This window comes from Triturus cristatus, chromosome 8 (genome assembly GCF_964204655.1).
Source record: "Triturus cristatus chromosome 8, aTriCri1.1, whole genome shotgun sequence".
Lineage (NCBI taxonomy): Eukaryota > Metazoa > Chordata > Amphibia > Caudata > Salamandridae > Triturus > Triturus cristatus.
In genome coordinates, this window is record NC_140591.1 from 1,528,396,743 (window position 1) to 1,528,424,258 (window position 27,516).

At 46.9% G+C, this 27,516-nt stretch overlaps 1 protein-coding gene across 3 annotated transcripts in view; it reads left to right on the top strand.

Annotated features, from left to right (window-relative positions):
* Positions 1-27,516, top strand: part of LOC146806066 (solute carrier organic anion transporter family member 2B1-like) — a 456,740-nt gene that overhangs the window by 283,477 nt on the left and 145,747 nt on the right. For all 3 annotated transcript variants that reach the window (XM_085623369.1, XM_085623367.1, XM_085623368.1), the window contains 2 exons: positions 5,430-5,594; positions 25,009-25,207. In XM_085623369.1, coding sequence (XP_085479495.1) covers positions 5,430-5,594; positions 25,009-25,207 — 364 coding nt within the window. The remainder of the gene's footprint in view (positions 1-5,429; positions 5,595-25,008; positions 25,208-27,516) is intronic.

Genomic DNA, 27,516 nt, shown 5'->3' on the forward strand with positions numbered 1-27,516 from the left:
AATAGCTTTAACGAAAAGGGATTTCCACCCACTTGGCAGGAAGCGATTGTAGTTCCTATTTTTAAAAAGGGAGATCGTAATGATCCCAAATGTTATAGACCTATATCGCTACTTGATTCTCTGATGAAAGTGGCCGGCAGAATCATTTTAAACAGACTGCAATTATGGGCGGAGGATAATGATGTTCTTTCTAAGTTCCAGTATGGTTTTAAGTCAGGTCTGAGCACCGTTGAACAAGGACTTAACTTAGCCATTATCATTGGCAAATATACGGTGGCAAAAAAGGGCAACCTTTTCATGACTTTTGTTGACCTCAGTTCAGCTTTTGATTGTCTGAGCCATGAGGTTTTATGGGATACCTTAACTGGTCTTGGAATTGACCTAAATATCCTTAATTTTATTAAAGAGTTATATAGAGGGGCGGGGGCAAAGGTACGTTTTGGAAAAAGAGGAGAAAGTGCTAAGAAATTCCCAATAAGGAAAGGCGTCCATCAGGGTTGCATTTTGGCACCTTTTCTTTTTAATCTATATATAAACGGTGTGGCGGGATTTTTAACAAAGTTAGAATTAGATTATCCCCAAATTGATGGCACGGCGGCCCCCATTTTATTATACGCGGATGATGCGGTCATCATGGCTAGAACCCAAGTGGGCCTTCAAAAGGCGGTAACAAGTTTCTCATTTTTTATGAGTTCCAGGGGCCTAAAAATTAATATTGGGAAGACGTTTACCATGTGCTGCTCATCAAAGTTAAAGCTTCCCTGTAGCATTTTTATAGAAAAGTCTAAGATAGGACTAACTAGTACTTTTTCATATCTGGGGATTGTTTTTAATAAAAAGGGAACCTGGGCAACAGTGGCCAGCTCAAGGAATCTTGTATTTGCTCGTGCTTTAGGTGCCGTAAAACAGTTTGCTAACAAACTGGGGGGTAGGCCTGTTCGTGTATTAATGGATATCTATAAGTCCAAATGTGTATCAACTGCCATATATGGGGCCGGCATCTGGGGAGTCACAGATTGCCGGGAAATTCAAGCTTAGGAAAAATATTTCCTGCGTTATTTGTTAGCGGTCCCCAACTCGACATCTACATATATTTGCCATAAGGAACTAGATGTGGTTTACATATCTGATCTAATTAAAATTAGTCCATTATTACTATGGCACAATATATGGACCTCTGAGGCAGCTGCCTTTAATAGAGCTATTTTGTTGGACTATATTAAAAAATATCCAATGGATCTCGTATGTTAAGGAATTTATTATCAATATGGGACATCCAACATTCTTTAATACCCCCTCCTCGCTATCTACGATCTCCAGAAAAGCCTTTAAGAAAAGCGGTCTTGCCTTCCTGGAGAATAAACGGTGGCTTAAGGAGATGACTAAGATATCCGTAATACAACATCATTTCATGTCACGTGCCCTATATACTTAACGATTGATCAACATCAATATGTATAAAAGAAGAATATTACAACTAAGAATATCTTTTCCAGCGACATTAGAGATGGGCTGAACAATGGTTGTTTATGAATACAATATGCATTAAATAATCCTAATTCCTGCCTCCGCAGCCATTCCTTTAGCTTCGAGGACCTGGAATAACCTGAACTGTCGCCCTTGCAGGCGAGAGAGATGGTTAGAAGTTGTTTCGGTACCGTCATTGTCAGCGCTGATGGGGAAATGGGTGGTGCTAGCTGCAGTGGCCTACTGGTCAGGGCCCTGTCACCAGGGCTGGACTGGCCGTGGCGGGCACCGGGCGTTTCCCTGGTAGGCCGCCAGGGTGGGGGCCGGTTTTGGGCCTCTGGGGGGGCCGATTTTGTTACAGGGACGTTTTTGCAGCATAGCTGCAATATCGTCCCTGTAACAAAATCGGCCGAAACCGGCCCTGGCAAAGAGCTCGGCCAACCCCCCAAACCCCCGGGAGGGCAGCCGAGCACTTTGCCAGGGCCGGTTTTGGTTCCAAGTCCGGCCCTGCCTGTCACTTATTATTTTACAAATTAAGAACTGCTGGATCCAAACAAAGGGTCCACTGGCATCAGAGAGTTTTTTTTTAGAACAGAAGGAACACCACACCCTTGGAGTCAGGAGATCTGCTGGCCTACCTGTAATCCACTGCGCGGAGGAGTACACGCAGAGCCATGCAGAGTTCTTTTTTCGCGAATAAAGACATATATTCCTCCATGAATGTAAACTTTCCCAAGGACAGGGTTGTGGAAGTTCCCATTTGCCTTCAGCGACCCTTGTGGGCACCAAAAATGTGCACACCCCTGCTGCAAGTCTCCTTAGTCAGCGATTTAATTATTTTCTATTTTGACTCCATCTCTTATTTATTCATTCTAAAGTTTGTCTGTCATTTCCATAATCCGTTTCAATTATGCCTGACACAAAGGTCTGAAATAAAGGCCCCAGCTGCTTAGTTCTTTTTATGTTTGTCATTCCATACATATGAGGGTTAGGAAAAGGACGTTGACTATGCATTGCTCTCTGAGACCTTCGGGCCTAGCTTCAGCTGTGTAAAACTCAAAAATAAATAAATACATTAATCTTATATTCCTGTCGGCCAAAGGCAGAGCCATGCTGTATGTATGGTTAGAAGAACGGCTGAGCAGCTAGACAGATCACATTCCATAGGGGTCACAAAGAAGTTGTCACAACTTTTGCATTGTTATGCCATGCTTTTACTTTCTGAATTACTTCTGAGAAGAAGAGTGCATTATGCAACATACTAAACAAGCAAATGGTGTTAAACAAACAAGCGAAAAGAAGGTAAGCAAAGGAAACTAAAAGCTAGACCGGTTTGTATTGCCATCTGCTTCTGTGGAAATCCCCTGGCTGTCAGATGCACCTGCAATAAAAAGTCAGTGCTGCCTGAGGGCAAAGTCTCACCAGGTGAGAAGAAGGAAAGTGGAGAGAGATCATTCCCACACCCAATGTGACACTGGGCCTGATGAGCAAGAAAATGCCTATGTTTACATTCGTAGATTTCTGACTATCATTGTGTAGACTTTTGCATTTTGAGGGTTCAACAGACATCCGCAACAGTGCACAACGCAGACACTGTGCACGAGTAGGCATTGTGCTAATGTGCAGCAGCATATTTTCCTGTTTGTTTTGTTTATTTTTTTTTGCACATGGAATAATGCCCTGTGTTGGCAGAAAGTCCATCCGCTGGACTCTTGACAATATGTAGGTGTTTAGTACTTCCGCATATCTAGCTTGTGTTTTTTTAGCATTTGCTTTCCACTATCGTTAGTTGCACAAACAGGATGCGAAATGCCACTGGGAACATGGGTGAGTAGTCATAAAGATTCAACTTTGGGAGTGCTAACCAGATACCAAATTTTGTTCTCATATTGGCAGTATTTCTCTGGTGCGTGGCTGTGTTTGACACACAAATTCATAAATGCTATTTTAAATGTTCGCATTCTTTGGGGTATTAAAAAATGAAATGCAGCTTTAGATGCAGCTTGGAGGAGAAACGTATAATAGGGCATTATTTGGGCTATAAAATGTGTGTGTGTGTATATATATATATATATATATATATATATATATATATATATATATATATATATATATATATATATATATTGTTCAGTTAACTGAAACCTTCCCAAATGAGCACCTCATATCTTATATTCAAACAGCAGTTTGGAATAGGACTTAATTCACAATTAAAATACATGAAAATAGCGGACAAAACCCTCAACTCCGGGGGGTGGATTAGTTTCAATCATTAAGTGGATAAGAACACAAAACCAGCGAAAATTTGTAAACAGAGACTTTACCGCAAAGAAAGATAAGCAGTACTTGTATAACAGATACTAAACATGAAAGGGGATAAAGGAGTGTTCAGCAGAGTGCCAAAGGGTGCGGGAACAGTGCAAGGTGCAAAAGTGGCTTTATGTCCTGTACGGAGTTAAGATTGGCCTAAACGACCCTTATTGCATTCATTTTTTTAAAAAAAGGGGGGTGATTTCCCCGAGGGTGTTACGGATGGATGTTGGCTATGAGCGACCATCGTTTCCGTGGCCGGAGCCGACATGAAGGGTGCGGAATGGATGGGAGTCATCACGAGCTATCCCAGGGTCAGTGACGTCTTAACGCATGGGCACGCTGGCCACGAGCACAGTGCCCTATGCTAATCTGTGCACAGACCACTGGCTCAGAGCCAGCAGCTGAAAAATAAAACGGTATTTGAATGTCGTTTTCTTTTTCAGCTGCTTGCTCTGAGCCAGCGTGTGCAGGGAGGGGCCGGGCCGTGGGAGGTGGTTGTCAGGCACGGCCCAGTGCACTGCTTAGCCCGGGGGCCCATAATGCTGTTAAGACGTCCAGCCCAGGGTAGCTGCCAAGGTTTGCAGTATGGTAACAGGTTGCAGCAATGAATTTCATAGCATTCCTCATGGTGCCTCGTGCAATAGAAAGTGCCAAGTGCATTATAGAGGTCAATATATAAAACAGATGCTTAGCATGTGAGTAGATATTAGAAAGGAAAGCAAAGTGTCAAAAAATGCAGAAAATAGACATTTCTTGGCTTATGCACGTCTGTTGTAGTTGGTGCCCATAGCGTTCATATTTGAGTATTGTGGAAAACAGCCCAAAATTACTATGACTGTTGGTTCTGAGCAGTCATTAAGCAGCCATTTTCATGGCCAGAGCCAACATGAAGGTAGCAGACGAAGCCGCACGAGTTATCCCAAGGTTGCAGCCCATGTTCGAGGTGTAATAGCAGTGGTGCAGCAATGATATTCGTACATCTTTTTAAATTTATTTTGGAGTTTTATTTAGCACTAACTCGAAGGTATCAGAGCACTTTAGATGAGCAACATTTGCATTACAGACAAACCCATTCATTTTGTGGGGCACCGGAAGATTAAGTGATTTGGCCAGAATCCCAGGATGTTGAGCGTCATTACCGAACTCAAACTCAGTTCACCAGGTCCGAGGTCGACCTTTCTAGCCGTTAAAAAAAAAAAAAATCCTCTTGGTTACTCATGCAATAGAAAGTGTTGAGTGCATTATAGAAATGAATATGTAAAAAAACAGTTAATCCATAGTTACTACTGGTGTTGGCTCCGAGCAATCATCAAACTGTCAATTTCATGGCCGGAGTCGGCATGCAAGGTCCAAATATGAAGGCGCCCCTAGTAATCCCCAGATTGCTGCCGATATTTGAGGTTTGGTAACAGTGGGGCCGCAGTGATATCCATGGCGTTCATCTTGGGGACTCTTGCAGTAGAGTGTGCCAGGTGCATTGGAGCAATGGATTATCTCTGTGTCGCTTCAGATGGTCAATAGCGGCTGTTTAATAAGGTGGGCAGTCAAGATTTTGAAATTAAAATATTCTCCTTGGAGTACCTGTATACATTTCAAATACATATTCTTAAAGATAATATGCTCATGTTGGTTCTGTTTATTTCCTTTAGTCTTCCCCAAGGTTTTACTGAAAAACCTCAAGAATCCTGTCTCGCTGCTGGTGATCTTGGCTCAGGTGAATCTGTCTGCAATGGTGGCTGGTATAGCCATATTCATGGCTAAGTTCCTGGAGAGGCAGTACTCTATCACAGCGTCGATGGCTAACCTGATATTGGGTATGTACAATCAGTTAAGGGAAACATTGTCATAAGCCGCTGTTCCAGTGTCGTCCACCATAAAATAGTTATAAAGATTTTTCAGTGCACAATCCGTTTGGTATCAAAGCCACAGATGAGGGACAGACAGGGCCACGGGAATTCATCTGCATGAGGACCAAATTATACATCAGGGTTGACTAAGTGTTGCGGCAATAGACGGTACATCAGCACCTGCAAGGTAACACTTTAACCTTTACAAAGGGTTACTGTCATAGTATTTCACCATATTTCAAGAATCTTTCTGTAAATTTTATTTAAAATATATCAACTGGCTTTTAACACCTTATTTTAGAAAACAAAGACCCCTCTCCCTGGAGGAGTCCCGTCTAATGCTACTCTCCCTGGACACGGAGGAATTGACTTTTCGCACTAGCACCTTCTTAAGACTAATAATACGTGTACGTAAAACGATGGAAAACCCCTGAAAGATTGCTGCTTTAGTTCTTTTTAATCTTTATGCAATTGTATTTTGTAATATTGTAATAATGAATTGTTTTTATGTGTGTACTTTTATGAATTTAAGTAATTCGAATAAAGGTCTTTTGAATTGAATTGAATGAATCTTTAGATGCTTTTGAGCTAGAAACATTTTTTAAGTCTTCAAAAGTGCTACAGAAGGTTGTTCATGTGGCAAAGGGTGTTGAATCCATAACTGCAGAAAATGATGTAGCAGCAGGATTGCAGAACTTGAAAAAAGGCTTTCGGTCCTCAATCCAACCCAGTTTGCTGGCCAAAGGAAGAGCGAGGGGCTGAAACTACAGAAGCTAGAGACGACCCTGTTTATTTGAGCTTCTTGCTGCATCCTTCGTGACCTTGAAACCAAATGGCCGTATCATGATCCCGTTCTCTGAACTGCACCCTCGCAGAAGGGGTATGCGTGTTTCTTTTTTGAAATGCATATATTAAAATAAAAAATCCCTGTAGTGCACCATGTACCGCTTACAAATACTGCCCAGAGATTCTAACCTCTGTTTTCTGCAGCCCAGGCACTAGCTCGAAGATTGTTCCTCCCATTTTCACCTCTGTAAATTCAGGGATATTACATGTAAAATGAAAGCCTTGCATTGTACAAATGGAGGAAACCCAAACCATGTACTGTATTTTCAGGAAACAGAGTTTGCTGCCACATTAATTCCAAGGCTAGAGAACATTTGCTCCAGAATGAGACGTACAGCTGCAGATTCATTACCTTAGAATTATCCCCATGTGTCAAACTGGATCCGGAAATTTTGTGAGCTGTACCCCTACATGCCAGTAGGTGACATCGTTCTGTTCCACATGGCATCATCTGTGCCGGAAGTGACGTGTGCGGTGTCTATATAGTCACCATCCCAGCGTGCTGATGTCAGTAATTTTCTTTCTGCGCCAGTCAGTGCAGGTCCGGAGAGAGCTACCCTCAGTCACTTTTTGACTGACCTTTTTGTCGAAGTTTTATGAGAATTTTCTCCTGGTGTCGCAGGATGTCAACTAGGAAAACTGGCTTCAAGCCCTGTGGCTACTGTCATTGACAGATGTCTGTGACAGATGCGCACCTCGTTTGCCTCTAATGCCTTGACCATGACGCAACGTGCCCCAACTGCTGGGCCATGCACCCCAAGGCCTTGAGGGAGCGCTCCCTCAAGCCCCTGGCTGCCTGACGTGCGACGCTGTGATGGTTTCGATCCCGGTCAAGTGGAAGATTCCGTAATCAGTTGCGTAGCCTAAGATCATAGTCACACTCCAAGTCATCTTTGGGTAAATCCCGCAGCGCAAGAAGAGTGAGAAGTTGAAGAGGTCTTCAACTGAACCCCATTCATTTAAGTCATCTGACGAGATGAGGGAGTGTTGTCATTCGAGGCCTGGCTCTACAGTTGAGCCTGCGCCTGGGCCGGCTCTGTTTTCATCCAGAGTGACCAGGAGCTGGAGTGACCCCACCCTGTTACTGCTTGCGCTTTCGGGCCCCACACATTCGAGAGGGGCCACCAAAGGTTTTTACTGGCTCCTTGAATTGACGGATGTATCGAGGATTCAACTTTCCCAGATGCCGGTCCTGATGCCAGTATGGATCACCAGGAGCTCTAGTAGGTTGATGCGGAGTCCTGATTCCGCTGGAGACCAGAGTTTTCAGATCTCCACCTCTCCCAGATGGCTGCCCCATCCCAGAAGTGACGTATCTGTCACCACTGTCATATTTGGTTGGAGAAGGGAGAGGGGTCTGCCGCTGATCCAGCTGCAGTTCGGCAGCCTCCACTGCAGATCTTTTGCAGTTTCCTCCAAGATCTGGACCATGTTGGAGAAATTCCCTGATGTTGCTCCCACTGGAATTTCACGTCCCACTTCAGAGCCCGCATATGCCAACAGGCATGAGTCACAAGTAGGATGCAGGAGGCCATGAGGTCCAGCAACATCGGAATCAGTCACAGCAAAATCCAGGATAGAGGCTGAAACATCGGTATCATAGCCTCAATATCCTGGACTCGCCATCTGGGAGGATAGTCCCAAACCTGCACAGTGTCCAGAACAGCTCCGATGAAAGGGAGCATCTGAGAGGAAGTCACGTGTGACTTTAGAACTCTGATAGTTCACTTCAGTGCATGCAGGAGGCCTCCCGTAGTCTGGAGGGGGAGACGACAGCCTGTAGCGAGCCTGCCTTCAACAGCCAGTTATTGAAGTGGGGAAAGACTGGCGCCCTTGATCTCTGGAGATGAGCTGCAACCACCGCCATCACCTTGGTGAACACCCGAGGGGAGCTGGTAAGGCCAAAAGAAACATGGTGAACTGAAAGTGTTCATGGCCCACTTTGAACTGCAGGTAATGCCTGTGGGCAGGCAGGATGGGAAGGTGGGAGTATGCGTCCTGCAAGTCCAATGCTACCATTCAGTCTCCCCCGGGTCCAGGGCAGGCAGGACTTGAGCGAGCATGAGCATTTTGAACTTCTCCTTTTGAGGAAGAAATTGAGAGAGTGCAGGTCTAGGAAAGGACGAAGATCTCTGTCCTTCATGTGCATCAGAAAGAAGTGGGAATAACAACCATGACCTACTTCTGTTGTTGGCACCGTCTCTATGGCTTCCTTGGCCAAGTGAGCCATCACTTCCTGGCGGAGCAAGGAGAAATGGTCCTCCACCAGTCTGTCGCAAGTGGGTGGCATGGGTGGAGGGTTAGTCATGAAGGGGAGGGAGTAGCCACTTTGGACATTCTGAAGAACTCAGCGGTCTGATATTATAGACCTCTAACGGGGCAGTTTAGGGCATATCCTGCCTCTCACTGGGTGCCCATGATGGTAAGAGAGAAAACTGAAGGGGCTTGAAGGTGGACAGACCCAACATCTGGCTGCTTGACCCACGGTGTCTGTTGGTACCGCGTCCTTAGAGGCTGGGAAGCTTGCTTGCCGTACCACCTTGGCTGGTAAAGATGCAGCTGGAAGGCCCTTCCGTGGCCACAAAAGGAGCGAAAGGTGGACTGGTACTGACAATGGACCATGGAAAGGCCCAAGGACCTGGCCGTAGCTCTGCTATCCTTGAAACACTCCAGCGCTGAGTCTTTCTGGTCTCTGAAGAGACAGGAGCCATCAAAGGGCATATCCATAAGCAACGTTTGGACGTCCCTGGAAAAGCTAGTTGTTCTCAGAAAGGCGTGGCGCCGTAAGGCCACCAATGAGATACCGCTCTACCCAGTGAGTCGGTTGTGTCCAGCCCACATTAAATTGTGAACATCGCAGCATCTTTCCCATCAGACATAGCTTGTAAGAGTATGGCTTGGGCCTCCTCCGGTACCATGGGCACCACCTGCACAACCAAATCAAACAGGGCATGGGAGTAATGGCCCAAAAAGCATGCACAGTTCAAGGATGACAGTGCCAGGTTAGAGGAAGAAAACATTTTCTTTCCTAAGGTGTCCAGCATCTGGACCCAAAAGAGCATTGTTAATGTATCTTCACAAAAGAGTTCCGGGTGGTCAACCAATTCTTAATGGGGTACTGTGGAAATTTAGCTTGCAAACTGAACATTATCTGCGCCATCTTGCCTCTCCCCAGCGCCACGCACAGCGAATGCACGGCCGCCATTTTAGGCACCCCACTCTCTCCCCGCTCATTGTCAATCGCCAGCGCGGTCCCCTTGGCGCTGCGAGCATCCCCCGCGCGCTGGCCACCCCCGCTCTCTCATACAGGCCATAAACCCTCTCTTTCTGCGCGACCCTGCTACGGAACCACTTCCGACCGACAACCCATACATGGTCATGCCTCTCCTTTGATAACCCCCTTCCTCTGCACCCCTTTGTCTGAACTGGTCCCAGGCCATCACCTAGCCCTGCGGATGCAGTTTATTGCCCCTACTGTAAGGGAAACTCCCCACATCAAAGGGATTACAGTAGATCAAAGCCCCTACCCCCTGAGACCCGACCGGTCACACACACCCCCAGGAATTGGCGGAATACCCTGCTGCGCAATAGCCATCTCCTACTGTGGGTGGGGTGAGAACTTCTACTGTATCTATGTGTGGGATCGGATCTGAACCGGGGCTGCAGGGGATATTCCCCCATACATCAAGGAAATCTCAAGAATGTACTATGTGTAATAAAGCAATAAACCAGTGTGTAAGAGACCAGGTCTCAGAGATGCAGTTAGAGCACCTCGTGACGATACCTTGCTGTCTGATCTGATGTGTTCTGCTCCGACGGAATAAAACTTGGTTTCCTGCCTTCCAGTCTCCGGCGCCTGCCTCTTTTATTGGTAAATTATCGAGTGGTATGAGAGGCGATTACCGCCGGGCAAATACTTGAAAGGTTATCGACTGAAACTGCCGCTACCATTTAACAATTGGCGTCCCAAACGTGGGGCCCATCAGCGACACGTGGATCCAGTGGGAGAGGTCCCGACGACAGAGTGAATGACTGCAACGATCGGGAGAGCTCCTGCCCAATAGACCCTCGTCTGGCAGCCGATCATCCGAACTTCACTGGTTCCGAGCAGACCTCTCTCGAGTGATCTACGGTCCTGACTGGGAACCATCAGGAGTGCCGCGGCAAATACGGAGAGTAGAGGACGATCGGGCGCTGGAGGCGGAAGACGAGAAACTGTCCACGCGGTCCGGGTAAGGTCGTGATACACGACAAATTGAGAAATAATTGATTGATTGTTTGAAGCTTTGGAAATACTAGTATTGCTCATTGATTGTTCTTTTTGAGATATTCGCTGTCTACAAACGGGTAGGAGTAGAAATACTCTCTCTCTCTCTCCCTTTGCAGATAGTGAAGGGTAGGTAACGCAGACTTTTGTCCCCGTTGAAACCCGTCGTGCCTATCTTTATCTCCCCATTGATTGATTGTCCGAACATTGATTGTTTTGAAGAATAGTGTTTTTTTTTAGATATTCTCTGTTTGCAAATAACGTAGAATAGGAATATTCTGTCTAGTCTTTGCAAATAGTGAAGGGTAGGTAACGCAGACTTTTGTCCCCGTTGAAACCCGTCGTGCCTATCTTTATCTCCCCATTGATTGATTGATTGATTGTCCGAACACTAGTTGTTCGATATTGGTTCTTTGGAGGTATTCTCTGTTTACAAATAACGAAGAATAGAGATATTCTGTCTAGTCTTTGCAAGCAGTGAAAAGATAGGTAGTGCTGACTTTTGTCCCCGTTGAAACCCGTCATGCCTATCTTCTCCCCACTGATTGGTAGTTGGTTCTGCCCGGACCGCTTATTAGAGGTGAACCACCCGGCTCCACTGGAAGGCACCCCTAATAAGGACATGTTCACTAAATATGGACTAGTCGCCGTAGCTTACAGCAAGCTGTGGCATAAATATACCAAGAAGGACCCCGAAAATCAGTGGCCACTGATGGGATCCTTCGACGACCATAAGATAGAAGCGCTAGAAATCGCTCTGCGTAGCAATAAGACGACGCCTACTATGCTTGACAGTATCGGCATGTGGCGCAAAGAAGCGACGCAACGGAAAAAGAGGGAAGAAGTAAAAGCAGAAAAGGAATTACGAAAGGCAGCTCACCTTGCCGCTAGAAAGTTAGAAGAAGACATAAAGGAGAGATGGGAAACTAAACTAAGACAGGAGCCCGAAACCTCAGGCCAGTACGCTGTTAGGACCCCTTCTTTGCTCTACCCTGAGTTGTCCTCCAAGCAGCGAACGAATGACGAGTTACTGTTAGGTCCCCCGATCATTTACATGCCCCCTCCGTATGCACCCTCCCAATCAATAGTGCAACACCCACAACCCCCGAACACGAGCGAAAGCAGTACAGGGGCCTCGGCCCTCACGGCCTCCGCGCCGGCTGAGCCTCTTGTGCCGAACCCAACGTCGACTACAACGCTAGACGACCATGAGATAGGAAAGAAAGAGTCCACCAGAATGAATCGATTAACTAAGGATGAACGAGCAGGAATTGACAAGATAGTAGGGACGCTGGTGGAACGAAAAGAAAGTGAGGAGTATATAACAGATGTGTATAACTCGTACGCCGACAGCCGCAGACGACACTTCGTCGTACGGCTCTGTTATCACGCCCTGAATGCATATGAGGATAGGTACCACGATAAAGGTCCCGAAGGCTTAGCGGCCCTATATAGGAAGGTAGACATTGGGGAAGAAAGAGAGGGCGATGTAGCGAACCTCTTCACTCGTACACTCGAGGTCTACCGACACCTTAAAGAACATGGACAGACCACCAAAACAGAAACCCCCATAGCAACTAAGCCCCAGGGAGGAAGGTCCGATGCCATGATGCCCATTAAAGAAGCTGCCCCCTACTGGGTCAGGGAACACACGACGACATCAACCACCAAGATGCGAAGGAAAGGGTTGTATATAACTGGGTCTACCAGCCGTGGGACCGGCAAGATATCTTGACCTTTAGAAAGACTCTACCCGACTTGAGAAAGAACCCGACTGCCTTCTACACTGAATTGGGTACAGCCTTAGGCTCAACGATAATGACGTTAGCAGATATCGACTTGTTCTTTGGGCTATGCCTGCCGGCTGATGTGTGGAAACAAATCCGGAAAGTTGACCACGCTGAGCCGTTCGGATATACCTGGGTACAACTCGATACCATAGATAAACAGCGAGAACCAGGACAGAAACCCCCGAAGGCCATCTTAGAGCTCCCAGACAAGATTGTACAAAAGCTGAAGACTCTAATCCCAGAAAGAAAGGTAGACTGGTCGATAGTGACGGCTTGCCGCCAGAAACCCCAGGAAGATGTGTCTGAATACTTCTCCCGATTCGAGACTGTGTTCTCCGATTACAGTGGCCAAGACATGACCACCGCAACCGGACATCACCTTTTTGTCCAGAATTATGTAAAGGGTCTGTCGCCAGAAGTTTCCCAGAAACTACAGACCAGCGAGAGTAGTTGGGCAGCCTCCAAACCCGCAGCAATTCTCCAGATGGCCCAATACTACGAAAACCAGAAGAACGAGAATGATAGGGCGTCAGAGAAGAAGAAAAAGGAATTAAAGGAGAGGGTAATGATAGCACAGTTGCAAGGGGTGACCATGGGAAGGGAACCCCCGAAAGAGAATTACCAACCAACCGCCCCTAGAAAGCTACCCCCTAGAGACCATACACCTACACCCTACAACGGACGGAGAGACTTAGATGGGAATCAATGTGCGTTCTGTAGAGGGTTCGGACACTGGAAATCCCAGTGCCCGGTCCTTTTGGAACTGAACAAAAATAGGGACCCCAATAGGCACAACAGGAAGTTTGTTGATACCCACCATCAACGTCACCACGCTTGATTAGGATCACGTGCAATCGAACCACGCCATTTTCCGAATACGCTAACTGGATCGCTGATACGTACAACGCTCCAGCAAAATAGTATGGTCAAACATTTTTAATAACTTATAAGTATAACAACATTCCGGCAAAATGAACAGGTTAGAACATGTTTTAAACAACTATTTACATGACAGTCTGCTGCGACCTGCATCCCAAAGCATTTACGTCCACGTGACACCGTCCTCGCCTCTCCTACCTCGAAGTTGCAACATTGGCCTGTTTTGGGCGGTCCCTCTTAGTTGACTTTGGGCTATAAAAGCCATGCAAAAATCCCTTGACATCAGTGGCGGGCGATTGTGCGAATAGGCCGGAGGCTATACGAAGCGCCGAAGTTCTGGCAACACCAAGGCGGAGCCCGCCATGCTGTGCGGGCCTACCCGTCTTCTTTCTTCTTTCTTCAATAAGGGCTGATGCCCTGGCGGGGGGAGGCGACGCGGACGGACCTCCCCCACCTCCCCAGGTGGAGGCTCGCCGGGCACCCCAACCGTCTTTGACTCACCGGCCAGCTAAGCTGCACCCAACCGTCTTTGACTCACCGGCCAGCTAAGCTGCACCCAACCGTCTTTGACTCGCCGGCCAGCTAAGCTGCACCCAGCCATCTTTTTCATCGGCCTGCTGGATTTCACCCTGGCACGCTGTGCGGATCTTCCCATTCACTTCTTCCTTCAATAACGGAGGGTGCCCTGGCGGGGGGAGGCGACGCGGACGGGCCTCCCCCACCTCCCCAGGTGGAGGCTCGCCAGCAGATGAGGGCACCCCAACCGCATCTTTCACACGTCAGCCAGCTGAGTTGCGCCCTGCCACTTCATTCGCCGTTCGGCTGAGCCGGCACCCCTGCACGCGGCCGCCAGGCAACCACCCAAGCACAGGGTTCACCAGGACTGCCGCTAGCACCCGACGCGGGGAGTGGGCCCCCGCAGCCAAGTAAGCAGGGGCCCACTCCGGTGGCAATACCATCTGAACTGCCGCTGTAGCTGCTGTTGGCCCCTCTCCGATAGCCGTACCGAAGAGCTGCTGCTACTGCTGCCCTTGAACTCCGGCGGTTGACCCCTCCGGTTCCAGGCCTGGCCCACCGTGAGACAATTCTGGACTCGAAAGCTTGTTTGCTAGGGCATGGGCCCCACCCTTGACAGAACGCTCCCCTCAGCCTTGCAGAAATGGTTGGAGTCATTTGACATTCGACTCCTGCGGACTTCCGGTAAGGACAAAACCACCGCCATTGCTCTTTTGCCCCCCGGGCGACGGCCACCTTGCCTCCGCTTGGTGCAGTGAAAAAGTAAAACGTCGGCGGAAGAACCCGCCTGCCGCCCCGCCCTAAGAACGAACCATGGCATTGCTACAAGGTTGCAGTGACGCCATGCTGACGCAAAGTTGACGCTAACGAAAGTTCTCGAACTACCGAAAGGAATTCTGGTTCAACTGCTAATTCATGGAAAGACTTAGACTGTGCACTGGCCCGACCCCGCCCTAAGATGGCGCTGATGTAGGAGTGGCCTACAACTCCTTGTGGCGTTCCAGTCACGTGACATTTGTGTTAAAAAGAGATATATATATATATGTATGCGATGCTTTCACACATGATGGTGGGGGAGAGGGGGGAACCGATTTTTATGTTAATCTAGTGTTGCTCATGTTGCTCGACGCCTCTCACACCGTGGCCGGCCTATAGCGGCTGTAGGCCCGTATTTCTACACTGACATTGTTTTAAATAAAGGGCTTCTTAAAAAGGAATTACGGAATCAGTGTCATGACTAATCATCTGGGTTGTTGAAGGTTTCTCTTTTAAATAAAAGATTGTCACTCCTAAGCGAAAGCATACAGATAATACAGACTCGATTTGCCTAAAATATTTTTGTTTAACGGAATTTATACCCATCACGCCTGCCCTTTTTCCAAGAATTGTCAAATGAATAACGAACTATAACTTAAGGTATATGTCGCACGCAAGGTATGGTATCTTGCACCATAATACACGACCAATTGAGAAATACATGCACGACCAGGGAACCCGAATTTAGGAGATGAATGAACTAGAGCATCTTTGCCTCGAACTAAAGAATAATAGGTCCGTGGTATTACCCACCCCTGCGGCTAGCCTGGTACATGGTAGGTAGAACCTTTCGTGTCTGCGCGCGCTGGGGTATTTTGAATACTGCACCTCCCCTCCCCTCTTATTTTCCCCTCTATAGGTCACGACGAAGTTCCGACTGAAGAGTGGAGTGGACATGGACCGCACCAAGTTCAACATCAGGGAAAACATAGACAAACGTTGTGAGATAGTGCGTAAAATTACAGACCATCATTGGGAACATGAAAAACTGTATGATATGATTGTGCGTGTGTACTACGATTATACGATATGAATGTGTATGCATTTCATGTTTGGGTCACTTGAAGAGAGCGTCATTGTATGATTGAAGTGCTCGTCCACCGATCAAAGGGAGGAGAATAAAGGGTCGGACAACCCATAAGATAAACTACAAAATACTAAAGGTACGCAGCATGCATAGGAATAGAGGACAGGAAAGGAGAGGTCCCCGTGCTCAACGCAGCCCTGAGTCTCCGTCTTGATGCATGTACTGTCACACCCTATCCGGCATTTGTGTGTACGTGATCACCGAATTTATGTCTTTTCCCCGCTTGTGTTTTCTTACATGGAACAGACCCATGCTACTCCATGTTGTGTGTGCACCAAGTGGCCTATTATCTTACCCATCTCTCTCTCTCGTTTTGTGTCGTATGTATGCCGAAATAGCCTACTTGATGCACACGTCTCTCTCTCTCTCTCTCTCTCTCTCTCTCTCTCTCTCTCTCTCTCTCTCTCTCTCTCTCTCTCTCTCTCACTCTCTCTCCCCCTCCCTCGCAAAAGGCTCTTTCTTGCCCTCTTTCTTCTTGAATAAATTAACGACATACACCTCTTTGGTAAGTGTATAATTGGCCTGAACACGGTGGTGTTCGAACAAATTGACAGAAACAAAAACGACCATACTTTACCACGTTACTACCTCTCCTTTTTGCGAACGTTAAGCCTAATCGGCTGAGAAGGAAAGGACAGGTAAGACGACTGATGTCTCCCAATCTGACCCTCAACACGGGGACTATATGTCAGTGGTTTTTGTTCTTAAAGGACACCATCTCCACCGCCCAGAATTACCCCTGACCAATTAGCCCGAAATAGAATGTCTAAAGCACCCTGTTCTCCCAAAGATAACTCCAGCCCTATACTAGCCGTCTCAGAGTATTCCGAACGAAACAGCTGATGGCCCTGTTTTAAACTGATAAAGGGTCACCTACTGTATGAAAAGGATACTCGTGAACGTATGACCGTAGCACCTCGCACTTACGGGTATTACCAAACCTTGTATTATAGGGCGCAGAAACTGACACCTAGAAGGCCAGACGATGGACAGGGACACCCACAGAACCCTGCACCACAGCAGTAATTAATAGATCAGTAACACGCACATTAACATCAGAGTTAATAGACACCAATCATATAGTAACAGATAAGAGCATTTCCGCAACTACTCAGTGGTTGGGAGAGAGAATGAAGTATGTAAATGTCTTCCCTGCCAAAATCTCTAAGACTTTCGTTTCTTATAACCCATTCAAAGATAACCTGCAGCCATCGGAAGAGAGGGGTCGGACGTGACGCACAGTCTGGCTGCGGATCATAAAGCATCTATGATATCGACCAAGGGGGAAGCGACGAAGCAAAAAGGGTGTGAGAAGAGACACCATTATCAGAACGATAAGCGCGAAGGGCTACATCGAGGCCCCTGCTCACTGACCAGCGTGCCTGAAGTCTCAACCCGTCGGGCCCGATTGATGGGCCCAGTGCTGAAAGATTCTGCTCTCCTTGGTCCGCATTTTTGATCCGATCCCACGCCACCCCATTCTCTCTTCCTCTTTCATTTGGACTATGACTTTGACCTACTACCGAAGAACAAAAGGCCGGCACCCTGTCTCAAAGTACCTGTGGTGAACTGTGTTAAGGAACAGGACTGTGATCAAAGAACAGTGAGTGGTCACACCCTGCCACGTGAGAAATCGGATTTGAGCTGGACCTTAGCTCCACCGCCGGTGCTCAACAGTGCCAACGAAAGAAGAACAACAATGAGAGCTTACCAGTGATAGCTCTTTATAAAACAAGGACACTGGAAAGAAGAACCCATGTCAAAGTTGAAAATCCTCTCCCAACCACCTTATTATATTAACTATCTTCTTATCAAGTTTTCATGATGTTGCATCAATCACTTCCGACTGTACACTGAGAAGTTAAGAAAATGTAACTTTGTATAGTAACATTCATACAACACCAGCCATGTACACGACTATACTGCAACTTTGAATGTACTTCCTCCTCGCCTACTTTATCAAACTGTATGAGACAATGTACAAATGTGTCAGATTACTCCTGCCTACCCTAAAGACTCTGTATCTTTAAATGTATGACGAACATTGACGATACTGTAACTGAAAGGCTAACAAAGGTGAATATTGGCCGGACAAGCTGGCGAGATATGTTAAAAGGGAGGACTGTGGAAATTTAGCTTGCAAACTGAACATTATCTGCGCCATCTTGCCTCTCCCCAGCGCCACGCACAGCGAATGCACGGCCGCCATTTTAGGCACCCCACTCTCTCCCCGCTCATTGTCAATCGCCAGCGCGGTCCCCTTGGCGCTGCGAGCATCCCCCGCGCGCTGGCCACCCCCGCTCTCTCATACAGGCCATAAACCCTCTCTTTCTGCGCGACCCTGCTACGGAACCACTTCCGACCGACAACCCATACATGGTCATGCCTCTCCTTTGATAACCCCCTTCCTCTGCACCCCATTGTCTGAACTGGTCCCAGGCCATCACCTAGCCCTGCGGATGCAGTTTATTGCCCCTACTGTAAGGGAAACACCCCACATCAAAGGGATTACAGTAGATCAAAGCCCCTACCCCCTGAGACCCGACCGGTCACACACACCCCCAGGAATTGGCGGAATACCCTGCTGCGCAATAGCCATCTCCTACTGTGGGTGGGGTGAGAACTTCTACTGTATCTATGTGTGGGATCGGATCTGAACCGGGGCTTCAGGGGATATTCCCCCATACATCAAGGAAATCTCAAGAATGTACTATGTGTAATAAAGCAATAAACCAGTGTATAAGAGACCAGGTCTCAGAGATGCAGTTAGAGCACCTCGTGACGATACCTTGCTGTCTGATCTGATGTGTTCTGCTCCGACGGAATAAAACTTGGTTTCCTGCCTTCCAGTCTCCGGCGCCTGCCTCTTTTATTGGTAAATTATCGAGTGGTATGAGAGGCGATTACCGCCGGGCAAATACTTGAAAGGTTATCGACTGAAACTGCCGCTACCATTTAACAGTATGTCGGTGCAAAGAAGGGAAAGGCCGTGCAGAAGCGGACCATCTCCCGACGGATCGTGCTCCTGCATTAAAATCTGCTATGAAGCAACCCTTTGAGGGTTTGCATGCTCATTCCAGCAGAGCTAAGGCTACCACCACTGAATTAGCACACGGAGTTCCTGTCCTGGACATCTTCAAGGCAGCACCGAGGGCTTCTCTACACATATTTACAAATTAGTAATGGAATCCTAGGCTAGAAGTCAATATCAGATGAACAAGATGCTTACCTTCGGAAATACATTATCTAATAGAGACTCTTTCTAGTCCCAGATTCCTTACTGACCCACACATCCTCCCCGCACTGTGAAAGGACTTCCAGGGACAGGGTTTTTCCCCTTTTAGGGCCCTAGTTTTCTGCACCCGTGGTCAGTGTTTTTCATGGCTCTGCACTCCTGCCGTGGAAAGTCGTGAAAAGAAACTGACATCAGCGTACTGGGGTTGTACCTATATAGGCACTGTGCAAGTCATGTTCGAAGCCAACAACACCACGCAGAGTCAAACGATGCCACCTACTGGCACGCAGCGATACTACCCACAAAAATTCTGGGTCCAATCTGATGCCTGGGGATAGTTCTAAGGTAAGGAATCTATGGCTAGAAAGAGTCTCTACCAGATAAGGCGTTACCGAAAGTAAGTAACTTGTTCGTTATTACATCTTGAGTGGACAAATGTTTGTTGAATAAATAAAGCGGAAACCAGATGTAGTCCTAGTCAAATCCTTTTTTATTTTCTGGCCACAGGGACCCATTAAATCAATTGACAAGATTAGAGTGATTCTATCTAGGGATTCCTGCAGATCTTAAATGAATTGGACGTAAATGTAATTGCATTTGTATAGCGCTTACTACCCCTGACAAGGCGTCAAATCGATTTATGTCAGGCAACACGCTGCTCCGGAACCCAAGGTTAAATGTTAGTTCAGTGTTATTGGTTACTGTTAGTTGAATGGACTTGACACTTTCTGAAGTATTCGGGCAACCATTTTGAGGCCTTCAGAAGGATTCATATGTTTTTGAGTGTAGAGGGCTAAGATCTGAGAGTCTTTAATGGACCCTGGTCTTTCTGGAATTTTGTGAGTTTTACTTTGCATAGGGATAAAAGCAGGGCACACACACCTGGAGGTGGTGTAATTCAAAATGATGGGATCTCATGCAGAATGTGATAAGACCTCCGCAACTCCAAAATCTCACAAATATAGGCTTTAGGCTGAATGGGAGCCTTCTGTGCTGCAGGGTCTACAGGGGCCTGTACTGCACCCCTATTTTAGGGTTTTATTTAGCCTTCTTTATAAAAACCTTATTATGTGATGGTTTTCATTTAAGCTAAGCAAGTATAGAAGAGCAACTGAGACAGGAGGTCTCTCCGGAGGATTCAATTTCAGGTGATCTGGTTTAACCTTGATGGAATATAGATCGGGATAAAAAGATTCTGTATGACCAACTGGAAGATCTGATATTTGGTGACGTGCATGAAGATTGATTTTAGGATTATAGAAAGCTCATTCCGATACCTTTTCACATGGGGTCACAAAGCCTTTCTCCATCATCCTCTCTCTAGTCATTGCTAATGCTCTTCCGGATTAAGCGATTTAGAAATATTAGCAATTGTCAAAGATATCCTTATATTCTTTGTTTGGATAATTGCCTATTGGTGGGTTCTTTTGATGTGACTATTGAATTTTATGCTTACATATCCCCCCCACCATTTCATCTCATATATAACCTATACATTTATTTGTTTGCACACTTTGCATTTATAAACATGCTATGTTTAGCACTCTATGCATATGTATACCATGTAATATTTTCTTATCACAGTTTGATAGTTCACCAATTATTCACGTATATGTTTAACATGGATTATGTTGTATTGTAAAGTTATGTGAAAATGGAACAAAATTCATGTGTTAATTCTTGCATTTGACATCATTCGATGTGGGGGCTGCATTGTACTTAAACTTGCTACATATAAGTATTAGTTAGTGAGGAAGAGCTTCCGTTCCTGGGTATTCAGTGCATATAGAGCAGTAAACCTCTTTTGTGAAGTCCACAGACAGGCTCTTCTGAGTTAGTCCAGCCTCCTCTGGTGGTTGAGGACTCTGCAACTTACCGAACATCCCTCATAAATGATTTCAGTTGAACACACTGATGGATTTTGTATTCACATTTGCCAATGAGGGACCTCAACCATGCCTCAACAGAGTTTTATATTTGTTCTCTGGTCCCTGGTGAGGTTACTTCAAAAGCACAGCAGCACATGTTACACACAACACATCTTAGGTGTTAAATGATTCTGGCCTTTGTTTTATACAGGAGTAGTAGGGATTATTTCCCACCCAATGCTCACATTTACCGAAGGCGGAAAAAGACTTAGCAGAAGATGACTGCGTGGCGGCCTATTATTGGTTGGGATACTCTCACCACCCTTCCATCAGACCAGGTGTTGTAGAGACACCAGTGCTGTTCTCAGACACTAAGCAGAAGTAGATCAGCACAGTTCAACTTCCGGGTAGTGTCTTCGCTTTAAGTGGTTGGTCCGACCGTGGGAGGTGGGTCGAATCCTTTGTGTCAGACTGTTTGGACCACCCCTCACTGCAAGGGTACTTTTAAGAGGTGTGCAATAGAGACGGGTGAAAAACAGGATTAGTCTTTGTGGCAAGCTTCTGCATTCTGTGGAATGCAGATCCACATGTTTTCTCAATGCAATTAACATTTTTTAGAGCGTGACTGTTATATATTTATTTTGACTTTTATAGCATATTTCTAACGAAAATGGATTCCTCAATAATAGAGGTTTTACTTCAAACATTTTTCGATTTTGTCTGGCACGATCATTCACATAGTCCCGTCCTAAGGAAATAAAAACAGTACTCGCAGTAAGAGAGCTATGTAACATGACAGGAACAGGAATGTCTACTGTTAGAAATGGGATCACTGGTTGGCTAAGGCTGGCGCCAAAGCCAGGCAGAGACCACCACTCTAGTCAGGGCAAGGGAGTTACACGCCGAAGATAACCCCTGCTCGCCCCCTTGGTAGCTTGGCACGAGCAGTCGGGCTTATCCCGGAGGCAATGTGTAAAGCGTTTGCGCAACACACACACACAGCAGCAACACACTAGGTACACCACAAAAGGAACTAAGGAACTCCACACAAGGTTATATAAAAATAACCTTTGTATTATTATAAACACATTAAAAACATAATCACACATTTACACTGTGCCAACTGGCCCCAGGCAGTATTTACATGGGATTATTTACACCTGGCCGGAACAATCAGGCCACGGTCGGAACCTCTACATACATAATGCACAACCAGTAACTACTGGTACAATACTGTTCTGAGAACTAGATCCTGTAACATAAAACATAAAACATGGGACACCTAAATCATATCAGGTATGAATCTCATCAGCATAAACCACCTTAGGTTAGGCATAATCAGCACACAACCACATTATGCAATAATCACGTGAGGCAATAGGCCTCGCAAGCATAAACACCATAGGCAATAATCAGCATAAGCGCAGTGTGCTCCAATCGGGGGCACAACACACTGGAATTGGCTCCAGGCCAACTGGCCTCTCACAGGGGCTCAAATGCCCAATGTCCAGAATGTCAGGGCTGCCAATGCAGTATGACCAAACACGCGCAATTGCGCTGGGGCAGAGGCGTGTCTCTCACTCCTACCTCCTTCAGCAATGCCCCCAAAGGAATGTTGGCCTAAACGTGGCAGCTGCCCACTACTTGCTGGGCAGCTGTGAAAATGAGCCCGGGCACCAGCATGCCTCCTGAGCCCCCCTCTGGGACTCTAAACGAAATGCCCCAAGGAAAAGAATGGGGCTGGCACTACTGTGCCCTGAGTCCCCCACTGGGACTCCTGACAACCAATTGCACCAATGTTGCAGCTGCCTGCGCTCTCGCAGGGCAGCTGGGAAGCAGGGAAAACACGCTCTGGTGCTATAGTGCCTCTGAGGCCTCGCTCTGGGGCTCTTAACATTAATTGCCCCCTCAGTGCCGCTGCCGGCAACTGCGGTGCAACTGGAAACAAAACCGACACTAGCACTCACTGTGCCACTAAAGCGCCACTCCGGGACTTTAAACTGAATGGCCCCCAACGTTGCAGTGGCCCGCTACGGCGGCGCCACTGAGGAAAACTTGGCCCCAGCACTGGGGACAAACTGGTCCCCAATGTTCCAGCTGGCCACTGGAATTCGGGACAGCTGGGAGTGTCCAAAAAGTGAAGCCCTCACTCACCGGGCTTCGTGGATACTCCTCCGGTCGTCGGCTTCCTGCTCCTGGGCTTCTCTTCACCCGGTCCGGTGCAGGGAACTCCCTTCACCACGGGAGCCCCGCTCACCCGGCAGTCTCCTCTTTCCTCAGCTGCTGCTGCGGAAAAGGCGGAAATGGCGCCCTAGTCACTTGGTCCGTGGCGGTGAATCTCGAGGAAGCTTCCTCGCGTTGTCGGGCAACCGCTACTACTGGGCCAATCCCAGCACGGCAGGGGTGACGTCAGCGGACTGCCGGGCTGGCGGTGGTGATCTCCGCAACCTCGGATTGCTTTCACCGGCAATATGCGGGGTGGGCACACGCCAAACTTCCTCTCAATGCGGGATGGGCACCCGCGGTAATTAGCATAAAGCGGGGTGGGCTCCGGCTAGAAGGTGCCGATGCGGGGTGGGCACCCTCTTGGTTTTTACCATAAATTAGCAGCAATAACGCGCGGTGGGCTCCCGAGAGATCTCAGCAATGCAGGGGAATCCCTATGTCTGGATTCCCTCAAAATCGATTGCAGGCCCAAAAATGGAAGCGCTCCTCAGGATAAAAATAAAGCCAAGTCAGCAAGGCGCTTCTCCAAATACAAGCAAAGCACTAGAGTCCAAAGGTCATGGATAAAGGGGCAAAGCTGGGCTCAGGCAGGCCAGCACACAGGGCCCTCCAGCAGGAAGGCAGTCCCTCATTGCGGGTCCTCCTGGAGCCCAGCTGCAGCAGCCCCCCCACTGCAGGAACAGCACAACACTTTCATGTAGGCACAGCCCCTTCATTTATAGGACATTTCCTTTGTCTGAAAGCACAGGGCTGGGGAAACCAGATGCAACTGGTTTTGGAGCACTCGGTTTACCAGGCTCCTCTTGCCTATTGTTAGGTGGGGGCTTGTTATCAGACACACCATAGGGGGACGGAGCCAGCATTCACTAGGGCAGGCACAATCCTATTCAGGGACCAGGGACCTCCCCTCCCACTACTCAGAATGCAGATGTCCCTATTCAGCCTAGCGCTGACTCACCCTGCCCCTCCTGGAGCCACCCACACCTCACCAGCCCCTGTCACTCAAAAGCCAGACATGCAATTCACATCAGGCAGGCAGAGCCATAGCACACAGAAATGCCAACTTCTAAAAGTGGCATTTCTAAAATAACCACTATAAATCTGCGCACACCATTGCCTAGAGGCCTAAAACCACCAACACTACACAGGGAAAAGGCTAGGAGACAGGCAAAAAGTTTAGGGGTGAACCTGCCAAAAAGGGCCAAGTGGAACATCTACATATAACCTACCAGGGAGCCCAGAATGAAACATTGCTTCCAGTAGCGGCTGCCATGTACTGAGGGTGGTGAGCCAGGGAATCAGGGGGTACACAACACTTACCGTGAGGCGCGATGCAACATCCTCCACCAGTCGTCTCTCTTCCCAAGGACCCAGTGAACTCCCCTAACCAATCTTGGCGCTGCTCTAATTAGTATGAGCGCTGCACCAGGATTGGTTGGAGTAGCCTCACTCTACGCTCTTAAGGGCATTGGAGGCCTGAGCTTTCTCTAACCCAGCTGCTTAAGACAGCTGGGTTAGAGAAGTTTAAAATGAGCATGTCTGGCTGGCTGTCACAAGATCGCCAGCTGGCCGGTCAAAATGATATGCGCATTTTTAAGCGCACCACTCCCTGCTGCCACTGGACAGACTGGCCCAGCCCCATTCTGCCACTCAGTTCAGGACGGGTCGGTTGCTGAAAAACGAAATGGTAATAAATAATCTTTATTACCATGTTATTTTTAAGCTCTGGCCTTTGGTGTTGCGCTCCTCCACTAAAACGGAGGAGCCGCCCGATCGCTTCCTGTTTGTATTCACATCTCCTCACATTGAATACATAATGAAGTGCTCCTGTTTTGTGGTTGTCCTTCTCAGGTGCTATAAGCATTCCTGGAGCCATGGTGGGGATCATTGTCGGAGGAGCGATAATGAAGAAGTTCCAGATGACGCTGAAGCAGTGTGGAGCCATGTGTGTCGTTGGAATGGGCCTGTGCATCGCCGTAGGCCTGCCCATTATTTTCTTGGGGTGTCCAACACAGACGTTTTTTGCTCCAGGCCATGACCCAGTTGGAAGGTAAAACCAGTTTGTAGGACTATCAACATTTTACACAGATTTGTAACTCATGTTTTTCAATGATATTGGTACCTGTTCACAAAGGCATTTCGGAGTTTGTACAGTAATATTCCTCAAGTACTCTTTTATGTGCTTTTATACAATATGCAAATTGGTATTAATGTATATGCGTTCTTGTCAATTTAAATCTACATTCTAAATTATTATTGAGAACCAATTCATTATATGTATTGGCTGGTCTACCTTTCTTTCTCTGTACACTTACAGCTTCTGTTTTATGTTCTATATTGAGAATAATAAAATTATTTTTTAAATAAAATGTACTCGTGCAAATTGCAGATTAGTCAAAAACATCAAACGTGTGCATGAAATTGGAATATGTTCAGGAAATTTTCATATGAAATTAGTACAATTAGACAGAAATGTGCCCTCTTTGTATATCAGGGGTTATTCACAAAGACATATGAGTCCTTAAGAGTACAACTACAAGATTACGTCCTATATGTATACATGCTTCTGTGAATCATCCCCATTGTGTTTGCTATTTTACAAGAAGACACTGTGGGCCATATACTCTATAGGCTATTAGCACAGCTACTGTGCACTGCTTGTGTAACTGAGTAGTGTGATAGGCTTTTACAAATCCCCAAGCCCGGTATTCGCACACAGGGCATCCGGGGTGGGGTTGTTGGGGACATAGTTGAAAGTTTTGTGCATTCCAGGCCTCAGTGCAGAAGAGACTGTTGGTGCCTGCCCAATTATGTGCTGGCGATATGGATTGATGGACTGGCCTCCAGATCTCTACCCACAAAAGTGGAAGCAATCAGTTTGGATGGTATTTTTGTGGGCATAGACCTTGGTCCATGCCCACAAAAATACCATCCATTCAAACTGAATTAGGCTTATATCTACATCAATCAACATAAGTGTCCTCTTGTGAATTCTGCCTGCCATGCCCAACCTGGCACACTGGAAGGGGTAGAGGTGAGCGGGTGCATGCACTTGTATTTGTCAATGAAGGATGTAAATGCTGCTAGTCCGATGTTCAACCTCTGCAAACACGTAGTGCAAGGCCCACATGTATGCGACCAGTAAATAATGTGCATATGCAACCGATTTTGTGCAAAGGTAGAAACAGTTCGTGAAATAGACCATGCACAAAATTTATCATCTTTTTTAACCTACATATACTTTTTTTACCAAAAGATTAAATACAAATTGTGCAAACCTGACCTTAAATTTGCAGTGATAGCTCTGTTTCACCAAGCCGATAGCGAGGAGTACTCTGGTAATGGCAGGGAGAGGTGTGTCACAGTGGCCAGGGCAGCTGACTCCAGAGCTGGGGCTTACGGTTCGATCTCCAGTGCCGGAAGCAGATCAGCTCAGCGTCATGTGACTCTGGGCAATAGCTCGCTTAATCGCCCCGATGGCCCCCAGCACCTTGAGACCCTTAGGGGTGATTAGTTTGCGCTTTACAAAATACTGGGTCATGGGTTACTGGTTATGGTTATGTTGTAGTAAATGCCAAACCAGGTATAAGTGATATTGGTGATCCCAAGTTGCTATGCTGTAGGTCCCTAGTGAATGGAGACTTCCATATGGAAATCGGTGTTGTGTCATTAATTTTTGAATGGCAAGCCCTTTCCTTGGTTTATAGTCCACCTGCTTTTTGTAGATAGATAAGTACCTGGAAATCCATCTGGTGTTACCGCTTTCAGGCAAAATAATTCTGCACCACTTGTAGTCCTGTTCAGTGCTTTCAATGGGTAAAAATAAGTGCAGGTACTCATTAAAATAAGCTAGAGGTGTGTTCAGTGGGCGGGGCTAGGGGCGTGGCTAAGAGCAAGACGTGATGATACATATGATCTATAACAGTAAATAAAAGCATAAATCATTGAATCACTTCATAAGTGCAAAAGTATTTCCGTATATATATTTATTTACACACTATAATTAAAGTTAACAATAAACACAACAGATTTTGAACTCTGCACTAATTTGTGTTAAAATGTCATTTTTAAGCCCAGGTTTCACAACTGAACAAATATCTGGTACTTTTAACTGGGGAAAAAAGTGCCAATCCTAACTTCAGCTGTCACCTCACCTTTTTACATCCCTCCCGCCCCTTCCTTATTTGTTCATCTCGTTTTCCCCCATCCAGATCCATTGGCAGTTGTCAGGGGAGCGCCTTTCTGGAGCGCTGCAGTGTTCCCTGCTATACATTGCTCTTTGGGCAGGGCTACCTTCACACCCATGGATCCCTCGCTGTTATGTAAATGAAGCCATTAGTGTTGATGGGGCACACAAAG